Here is an 11,125-nt window from a genome sequence, read left to right as displayed (position 1 = left end):
ATTTTTTTGTTCATTGCTTTAAGTTGTTGTTCTTCATCAAACTTTGCATCATAGTCTGGCTAATGCCTACAGCCTCTAAAGCAGGAGTGGCCAAACGTGCTTAATATAAAAGCTACATATGATAGACTTCAGATGCTTGAGAGCTGCACATTATTATATATGAAGTAGATGTACATATGTAGTTGTGATGCACTCACTCACAGATATGCCTTATACCCCCCAAGATATGCCACTGTGCCATCTGATATGCATTATACCCCTTGATATGCCACTCCACTGTCCCCAGATAAGCCATATACCCCTCTGCCCCCCAGATGTGCCTTATACCACCTTATATACCATAGTGCCCTCTGATATGCCTTATACCCCAGATATGCCACTCTGCCCCCCTGATATGCTTTATATCCCTGGAGCTTATATGGCTGAGCACCAGAAGGTCATGTGATGCTGGCCCTCCATCATAGAAGCCCCAGTGGAAGTGCCGGCAGTAGTGGAGGTTGTCTGCGCGCATCGCACAGACGCCAACCGGCTGCCAGAGAGGAGGATCCAGGTCCACTGCAGTGCTGCGGAGGATCCACCTCTCTGGCAACCGGCGAAAGTTCTGTGATGCGCGCAGACAACCTCCGCCGCTGGTACTTCTGCAGGGGTTTCTATGGTAGAGCACCAGAAGGTCATGTCACGCTGGTGCCCCATCATAGAAGCCCCGGCGGAAGTGTAGGACAGTAGCGGGGGATGTCTGCGCGCATTGCACAGACGGCCGCCGGCTGTCAGAGAGGAGGATCCAGGTCCCCTGCAGCGCTGCGGGGGATCTGAATCTTAGTGGTATTATCCGACCTCTATTTGAGGTCAGATTATAAAACGAAGGGTATTTTTCAGAGCGTTTGCTCTGGAAAAAACCCTTATCTTATGTTCGATAAAATAGATTCAACTAATCGATTAATGAAATTTGTTGGCAATGATTTTCATTATCGATTTTATCGATTAGTTGTTGCAGCCCTAGCCATCTGTAACATGGGATGTTTCGAAGTGGATTCTAAACCGATGCCATCTACATAGATACAAACTGTCAGTACAATGGATCCTACTGAAGTACCACCTTTGCGCTCCTCATGTTCGTCCATGGAGATGACTCCATCTGTGGTTTGATTTTATAAATCTGTTAGCAAAAAGTGTGGCTGAAATATGTAAACTCAATGATGAGGAAGGATGTCAGCTTACTTTCGGCAGGTTTGTCACAGCGAAGATATTGTTATAAACTTTACAGAGTTGCTTCATGATCCAGTCCATTTCAATACCCCTGCTCCTTCTGTCTGTTTCTTACTTTGAACCATAGAATCGGGTGGTATCGTGTCGAATAATTGTGGTCCCTTGTGGTATTTCCCTGTGCCCAAATCGATGAGCACAGTGGTGTAACTGTTCCTGTTGCCTCGTACTGGTTCAAAATTGTTTAGAAAAGGTCCTTCCGACCTGAACCCCTCTGCTGCTCCACTTATCTGACAACCATTCAGTAATTGAAAAAAGGAACTTGTTAAGATAGGCTAAGTGAACATGTGATTGTGTGCTACCCTACATATTTTATATTCTATATTTCATACATTTAAAATACACAAATCCACCAAAATAGAGCCTTATGGAATAAAACATTCATAAGAAAGATGCTCGATATTGCAGACGGGAATGACCTGTACCCCGACTGGCTACACCATCCACACGTTACTTCCTTCTCCCCATAGCCACCGGGAATACAAGACTTCAATCGGCAGGTGGAACGTGCGTCGAAGACAGCAGGATCACCGTTTCTCAAGAATCTCGATGGCACTGTGGTATACCTTAGCATAGCAATACAGTGGTTTATCGTCCTGACAAGGACTGCACCGAGACTTACCCCAATAACAAGAACTAACTTTATTGTGAACAGCACAGATATTTTTACGCACAACATAATTGGATCAGGAGTGTAATCCTATCGACTACCAGACATCCCGGCGCCTCCTTACAATTCTATGGCCAGCAATGCCCACCCGACAAAGAGTCCTATTTAGAGTGATCCAGAGGTACCAATGGAGAGCTCAGGGTTCCAGGATATTATGTTAAAAAAAAAAAAAAGACTCGATCTGACATCAGGACCCTGAGCGACAAGAGTATTATCCAAAAAATAAAAAATGTATGAGAGGTCCCCGAAGTGAGTCGTACAGCACTGTGCAAAAACAAAAAGGGAAAATGATAAAATATATAAAAATTGTAAAAAAAAATTGCTACCTTGCAGAACACGGCCACGACCGCCCATTGACGGTCCTGCTGAAATCAGCGTGCGGTCCTGCTGATGTCAGTGGGCGGTCCTGACCACATCAGTGGGCGGTCCCGCCGACTTTGGAGGCGTTCTGGCTTATGTTGTGGGTGTACCTGCTTATGTCAGTGGGCGTTCCTGCTGACATCGAGGGAAACACCCCCATTTCCAGAGAGTTTCCAGGTATGCCAATACCTTATATATGGTAATATGTAAAGCATAAATGTTCAAGAGGGCCTCTTGAACATAAAAAATATGTAGGTGGGTGTGACTGTAATCATGAGATGTTAATGAACATAAATTGAGTCATTGTTCAGCTGTGGCAACCGCAGTTTAGAAGCAATCTTGAGTAAAATGGCAAAAAAAAGATTTTTATTTTACTATATGTTTTTAAAATCTATTATCACTGTCGATTGCTATGTTTTATGTATTTGTATCATTTTAAAAGAAGGCCCTACTTCTCCTGAACAAAATGGTGTATAATTTGTGCAGATTCATCAAATATGGAAAGTGTGAATCATGCTTTAACAAGCATATAATAAAAACGAGAAAAACAAATCTAGTCCTAAGCATATTGTAATACACCCATATATTTGTTTCCAAGTTAGTTCTACCATAAGATTTTTTAAAAATTTCTTTGCAGCATAAGCATTTTGATAGCCGTAGGAAATACCCAATTATAGAATTAGATATTTTTATATATAGTAAACCCAAAAAGGCATATGTCCACTGAATGGAACATTCAAACTTTCCAAAGGCAAACAGATAAATCCATCGATTATCTTTTATTATCGATTATTCCATTACAGCAGTAATGCATTTTTGAATTCCAGCTTCTGTATAACAGGCATAACATAAACTACTCTAATACAGCAGTTTATGCAGAAATTCTTGCCTCTGAAATTTGCTTTTGCAGCAAGATTTTATGGAAAACACAGTGTGTCTTCAATTTACTGATGTTCCTGTACTGTTACCGTCTTTTCCTGTTTGTGTTTAATGGAACAGATGTGAGCGCATCTGGTCAAAAGCCACATCCACCCCTCATTGTAATTGGTTGGCACTGTCCCTCCCAGAGGTTATGTTAGATAAGGTTGCACGCAGGCTATGTATTTCATCACATCTAGGACATTCTGGTTCTGCACGGTTTGGTAACTGCCATTATGGGTACACCAAATGATCTAGCAGTACTGCATGCAATATTTAATCCCAATGCTCCGTTTTGGGATTTAGAAGAGCAGAACATAGACAATAGAGAAGGGCACGAGGATTCTGGTGAGTCTTGCACAAATATTTTATATCATTTTACTTTTAAAGTAGATTTGTTAAAACGCTGTAGGATTATGGGAGCAAACGTTTTAAATTCATGATCTCAGTATTCCTATTAGTTATTTCTACTAAGCAATTTCTCTGTTTTTGTTAAATTACTTTGGTGCAGTTATTCAGTTCCAATTGTGTGGAAGGGAAGGGGATGAAGACATATTGTTCGGTCACCTTTTGCCACAGATTTCATTTTCTGTGCTGTAAAATGACCCCTTAATTTTAAACTAAAATTGTCCAAAACAAATAAACTGACGGGAAAACAAGTTTGTTTCAATAACTTTATGATGCTAAATGTTATATTGGTAATGGCTTCCATTTAAAGGAACACTTCAGTCAGGGGAGTAACTAGAAACCACAGGGACCTGATGCAAAAATTGCCCTGGGCCCCAAAGGCAAGTAACATGGGCGACCTTTGCCCTCAAGCAGCTTATCAGTGCCACCCTAACCCTCCAAACAGCATATGTGTGTCATCTTTGTCCCTAAACAGCTTGTCTGTGCCCCCTCCAACAATAAATCTGGCACACATATGTAAACACACCTACACAAATGTGTGTACACATGCTAACACACACTCTTACTCATACTCACTAACACACAAACACAAACATCTGCGCTTGCATATACTTGTACATAGACATCCATTACCACATATACTTATACATAGACATCCATGCTCCCATACACTTATACATAGATATCCATGCCCACATACATACAAACATACATATCCCCTACCGCCCGTACCTCCTTTGTAATGTAATGACCCCACTGTGTTCCCCATGTCGGTTCAAAATGGTTTAGAAAAGGGCCCTTGTTGTCTGCACTGACCCAGCACAAGGAGACAGGAACAAGCGGTCACAGGGGGTTCCCTAGAGTGATGAGCTCGATGGATGGTTCTCCTTAACCCCTTCTGTCCCCTATGGAAGTACCGGTACGTCCAAAAAACACATCCCAAGAATCCCAGGTACGTCCTGCCCTTCTTGCAGCGGCAGGGACACATCCCTGCCGCTACACTGGAGATGAGGTTGACGTTTGACAGCCTGGACTTCCCCCTGACAGCAGAAGCCGGCATCTTTGGCTTTCTGCTGCCCGATGTCATGTTACAGCTTCCGGCACGATCGGGCATTCTGAAATGCACAATTGCGCAATTGGGCCTTCCCTTTCCGGGTCGCTTCACTGCTGACGTCACCCGGAAGGTCATCAGAGGACATCAAGGTTGGAATCACTTAGCTGTGTTCATGGAAAACAATGAATCTTCTAGCTGTAACATAATTGGAAAAGGGTTTTCTAATGATTAGCAAACACAATGTACCATTGGAACACAGGAGTGGTGGTTGTTGATAGGACATAATCAACAAAGATCCATTTCATATTATTTTAATGGACAAAATTTGCTTTTCTTTCAAAAACAAGTAATTTTTAAGGTAGTGTGTATATATGTATAATATATACAGTACTTTGCAAAAGTTTTAGGCAGGTGTGAAAAAATGAATGCTTTCAAAAATATTTCATGCTAATAGGTTACTTGTATCACTTAAAAAAATGCAAAGTGAGCAAACAAAATTAAAATCTAAATTAAATCAATATTTGGTGTGACCCCCCTTTGCCTTCAAAGTGGCATCAATTCCTCTAGGTACACTTACACACAGTTTAAGCGACTCAGCAGGTTGGTTATTCCAAACATCCTGGAGAACTAATCACAGTTATTATCTGACTTTAGGCAGCGTCAGTTGCTTCTCTTCATGTAATCCCAGACAGACGCGATGGTGCTGAGATCACGGCTCTGTGAGGCAATACCATCACTTCCACGACTCGTTGTTCTTCTTTACACCGAACGTAGTTCTTAACCACCATTATAATTCAACAAAGTGATTAACTACAATTATAATGAAACCCCTCAATTTTCATGAATAACAAGGACACTAGGTTTATAATCTCTTTGGGAGCATTCTATGTTTTTTGTGCTTGGTTTCTAAGAAGCCCTTTTTGGTGATTGTATGTTTTTACAGGACTGGATAGCGTTCATTGTGTTGTCAGATGTGTTTTAGGCCAGTTTACTGAGATCTGATTGAGGCACTTGGCTAGTGTTGCTACACAGCCTTCTCTAATAGAGGCATAAAGGTCCATTATACCCTTATGCCAAGGGCAAATGCATATCAGCAAAAACTTACACACATTTATTAATGGCACTTTAATACTCAGATCACTTGTCTCTCAAAGTATGTCTTCCACAACCAATGTTATGTTTGCTGGAAGGCTGTGGTTTAAGTGCTGAATTGTGTATCCCAGGAGACCCAGGGATTATTTTTATTTTTATTAAGCAGACTCCCCATGCCACCAGTTGGAGTGTGGAGACTAGACAGTAGAAAAAGACATCATCAATAGTATGGGGATTATCAGTTGTAGCCAACAACAAAACAGCTACTGTGTAGTCTGTCTGCCACCACAACCCCAATACAGTATAATTACAACTCCCATGAAGTCCCACTAGCAATATGGCTGACTGAATTTTATTGCAAATGCAGTCAACAGAAGTTAGTGTTTGTATCGCAGCCTTAGTTTAGCCTCCACACAAAGCCAGATGTACATCTACTGGCTACTATTCCAACAGTAATCTACCAGCAATGTTGCTGCTCAACATCATGGAGTTGCAGTCAAGACAAGTTAACCCCTTAAGGACCAGGCTGTGTTTTACCTTTTGTACCATTGGGACCGCGGCTGTTTTAACACTTTTGCGGCACTCGTGTTTAGATGTAATTTTCTCCTCACTCATTTAGTGAACCCACACAAATTATATATTGTTTTTTTCAGGACAAGAAGGACTTTCTTCAGATTTGATCATATTATCTAATTTTCCATAAAAAAATAATAAAATATGGTGAAAAATGTAAAAAAACCCCACATTTTATAACTTTTACCCAAAGAATCTTTTACTCATCCAAAAAAGCTAATGAAAAAACTTACTAAATAGATTCTACTATTTGTCCTGAGTTTAGAAATACCCAATGTTTTTTATGTTTTTTTTTGCTTTTTTCTGCACGTTATGGAGCAATAAGTACAAATAGCGTTTTGCTATTTCAAAACCATTTTTTCCCAATCTGGTAATTCCTCCCCCCATGTGCCATTTCAGGTATCTTTGAAGCCGGCCAACGCAATTTACCCCATCAGATCATATATTTTTGAAAACTAGACACCCCAGGGTATTTCAAATGCTAGAATTTTAACTCTTTCCATGCACTAATTCTACCACCAGTCTTTGTCAAACTTTGTCGTAGTAATTTATTTTTATCACTAAAATTGCGCTTCAGGTATGGATTTACAGCTCGTGGTATACGTCACTATCAAACAACACCCCAATATGTGTTCAGCAACCCCATGCGTGGGTTTGTTGGGTTGTTTGGGAGGTAAAACGCCACATTTAGGAAGTGCACATTTTTTAACTTGGAACCTTTTTACATCTGGTCCCTTTCCATGCATGAGATTCTACCACCAGCCCTTGCCACACTTTGTGGTAGTATTTTTTTGGTATTTTTTTCACACAAATTGTACTTTGGGTATAAATTTATAGCTCCAGGTATAAGTCACTATAAAACAACACCCCAATATGTGTTCAACAACATCTCACGAGTACAGTGATACCACCCATGCATGGGTTTGGCTGCTGTTTGGGGTTAAAAGGCCACATTTGGGAATTGTGCTTTTTTCCCCTAATTTGGTCAGTCTGTGCCTATGCCCTATCTTTAACCCCCGCCACTACAATTTACCCCATCAAACCATATATTTTTGAAAACTAGACACCCCAAGGTATTTAAATTGGTAGTATTTAACCCTTTCCATGCATGAGATTCTACCACCAGCCTTTGCCACATGGTAGTATTTTTTTTGGTATTTTTTTCACACAAATTGTACTTTGGGTATAAATTTATAGCTCCAGGTATACGTCACTATCAAACAACACCCCAATGTGTGGTCAGCAACATCTCCTGAGTACAGTCATACCCCACATGCATGGGTTTGTCTGGTGTTTGGGTTAAAATGCCACATTTTGGAAGTGCGCTTTTTTTCCCCCATTTTGGTCAGTCTGTGACTATGCCCTATCTTTGAGTCCGGCCACTTCATTTTTTTAAATTAGACACTCCTTGGGTATTTGAAATGCTTTTATTTAAATTTTTCCATGTCAGGATTTTTGGGAAAATACAGCGCTAATTTTAGCACTTGCTCATAATAATAATCTTTATTTTTTTATTTTATTCTTTTTGGACTTCTTTTTTACATTTTGGTGGAACTGGATGGTTCCTCTGATTTTGAAATGCTACCATTTTTTTTAAAGCTTTTTTTTTTTAATATTTTACTAATCACATAGTGATTACAAAGCTGGACATTGACTTGTATGGTTGAATGCAGTACCTGTATTCAACCTGCAAGTGGAGCCAGAGTTCTCTTGAGGGTCTGGAGACAAACTAGCGAACTTTTTCAACTTTATTTTTTTTACAGGGTGGCCGCCATCTTGCGGTTGGCGAAGTCACACGCAGTGGCGGTTGTGACCGCTCTGCGGAGCAGTCACAGCGCGTCCTAGGGTAAGTGGTGTCGCTGAATGCCTGAATCGAGGCATTTCAGCAACACCATTGAAGTTTAGGAGGTGATCGTTGATCGCCTCCTAAACTTTTAAAACGGGCGTCTGCAGTGATACAGTGTATGGCGGATGTTGACGCCCACGGGAGGGGCCAGACGTGGCCCATGATGCCGATCTTGGTGTTGCTGAATGCCTCGACATCAAGGCATTACAGCAACACCGTTTAAGCTTGTTTAAGACTCATGACGTGTCAGGCACGTCATAGGTCGTTAAGTGACCGTTTTGCGTAACGTGCCTGACCCGGCAATGGACGTTAAGGGGTTAATGCTGTGTACTGTAGCGAGCTCTGTTGTGTGCAGCAAACATCCTGAGGTATTACAAAAAAGAGGAGTAGTAAAAAAGGAACATGATGGTTTGGAAACAAAATAGGACACTTGGTACTTTTCCAGCAGTTGTGGGTAAGATTTGGCATGCAAAGTGCTTATATTACATTTACCATGATGTTCAGCCAACCAACCAAATGGATGAGAATCAAGAGAGGTGCATTCCACATCAGCTACAGTAGCAATCCATAATGATAAAACAGCTACCCTTTGGCACTCCAGTTGTTAAGTACTCACTTTCCCATAATGCTTAACATACCATCACTCTTGTGTCTGCAGCATGCAAACTGTGTCTCTGTCCACTATGTGCCTGTGAAGGAGCAGCTGCCAGAGAGAATGGGACCGGATAGAGGTAGAGCAGTCTAAACCACTTTGGCTGAGACATGCTTAAACATTGAAAAACGACCAAAATGAGCAATGTATAAGTGAAAAACACCAAAGCTGCTGCTAAATCCCGGCCCTATCATGTTCTCTGGTGCCCTACGTTTCTACTTTGCGCTACAGGTGTTATATAAATATATATATAAGTTATATTTCTTTTTTGTGGGTGTCCATCTGTTATTTTACAGATAGAAAGTTTCCTCCTGAGCTTCTTGAGCAGGTTCAAATTCTGGAGAAACAAGGAGTGGAGGCAGCAGAGTCTGGGGATGCAGAGACAGCACTGCAGAGGTTTAATGAAGCAATTTCACTGCTCCCTGAACGAGCATCTGCCTACAACAATAGAGCTCAGACCCTGAGACTAAAGGGGGACATTATTGGTGAGTCCTGGTTCTTGGTGAATAATGGCTTAAGGTACTAATTTGGCTTTCATGGTTGTGACAGAGGTACTCGCCCAACCAGTTTCCTGAAAGTTCTGTATATGCTACACCATTTATGTGGTAATATGGCATGATATAATTCACCAAGCAAATAAAATTAGTAAGGGCATATTATGAGTTGTAACATCACATATCATGCATATAAAGTGGGCAGAGGTATGTGACATCATGGTGATTAGACTAAGAAGTTCTGATAGCAAATCTGCTTCAAGAGCACAGACCTCAGTCGCTTTTACAACTCAGCGGGCCAGTCAAGGGAGATCCTCTGATGTCCCTAAATGTCTCATGATCCCCACTGCCCCCAAAAGCGTGGCAGTGAAGTCGTTTGTTGAGTCAGCTCAATTGAGAGGTATGCAGAATTTATGCCGTGCAGAATAATATCATAAATCGTAAACATTTAAATTTGGTATCTTAAACAATTTATCATATGGGAAAAGGGTTGTTTGTTTAGAGATGCCTTTGTTCCTTTACCTATTATGTCCTCTATCTGGTCATAGAATGTTAGCACATTTTAAATTAATGTCAAATCATCTATACACGGGAAAATTAAGAAAGCAGCCTGGAATAGGTTGAATTAATTAGTGAGTTCTGAGAGCTTGCACACACACGTTGTTCCCCCATAACCCAGCTCATGAATTCCTTAGTACATCACACCTAAAGGTCAGACCTAGACCTTAAATGTCCAGCATGGGTATAGCAACGGAGCAGCATTTCCACTGAAAGACTACTTGTTCTTCCTTTACATAGGAGCAATGAAGAGAAAACAAAGTGTTGCATGACTTGCTTGTTATTTAATTCTTAATTAAATTACTGATTTTTACAATTAGTATCACCATGTTTAAGAAAATTAAAAAAAATATTTAGTAACATCTTCATTTTTCCAAACTCAAGGTGCACTACGGGACCTAAACATTGCTGTGGAGCTGAGCGAGGGTCAAGGCTTTGTGGGACAACAGGCCCTAGTTCAGAGGGGGCTTGTTTTGCGCCTTCAAGGTCAAGAAGAGGAATCAAGGAAAGATCTCCAAAGAGCAGCTGAGTTGGGCAGTGAATTTGCCAAACGGCTGCTGGTCCAGCTGAATCCATATGCTGCACTCTGCAATAGAATGCTGAGGGATATGATACAGAATCTGAGCGAACCAAACAGCCAGAGATGCCAAAACTAGCCGCAGAGGGCAGGGTACACCGTTAATAGCCCCAGTCCAACTATACCTGCAGCCAGCGGCCCATGACCTGTGGTGAAATAGCCCTCCTTTTGGCAGCTCACAGTTGTTAAGGGGGCCCAAGGGGTAGCTGTTGTGGACCCTAAGGTTAGCTTGGGCACTGGGCAGAAGCACATATATTAAAGACAGCCATGACTAAGGGGCAATTTTTGGTGAAGAGATAAAAATCACTTTGTAAACGTTGTAATCACAAAAGCAGGGGTTTAGATCGGAGGCTAAGCACAGTTGGTCTTTGTAGCTCAACTAGGGGCTTGTTGTTATTGAATATAGGGAAATGTTAGTTTCTGTAATGAAACGATTCTAGAAATAAGTAGTAACGGAACAACATACTGTGCTTAAAAGAACTCACTAAAGGAAACCCTTGCCTTCTACTGACATAGTCACATAATGAATGTTTATATAGCAATAATAATAATAATATATCTCAATACAGCACCAAAATGATGGTGAATTTGTACTTGTGTACGCTAATGACATTATTTTATGGTAATAAAAGTACCCCATTCCACTGTTACATTTATTCT

At 41.0% G+C, this 11,125-nt stretch overlaps 1 protein-coding gene across 1 annotated transcript; it reads left to right on the top strand.

Moving 5' to 3' along the window:
- The first annotated feature begins 3,406 nt into the window (after positions 1-3,406).
- Positions 3,407-11,115, top strand: TTC36 (tetratricopeptide repeat domain 36). The gene is made up of 3 exons (XM_053452485.1): positions 3,407-3,559; positions 9,133-9,321; positions 10,273-11,115. Exons 1-3 carry the CDS (start codon positions 3,448-3,450, stop codon positions 10,542-10,544), a joined length of 573 nt encoding a protein of 190 aa, XP_053308460.1. The 5' UTR covers positions 3,407-3,447; the 3' UTR covers positions 10,545-11,115.
- The last annotated feature ends 10 nt before the right edge of the window (positions 11,116-11,125 follow it).

Source organism: Spea bombifrons, chromosome 12 (assembly GCF_027358695.1).
Source record: "Spea bombifrons isolate aSpeBom1 chromosome 12, aSpeBom1.2.pri, whole genome shotgun sequence".
NCBI classification, from domain to species: domain Eukaryota; kingdom Metazoa; phylum Chordata; class Amphibia; order Anura; family Pelobatidae; genus Spea; species Spea bombifrons.
Note: the sequence above shows the minus strand (reverse complement) of the source record. Positions and strands in the feature narration are given on the sequence as shown.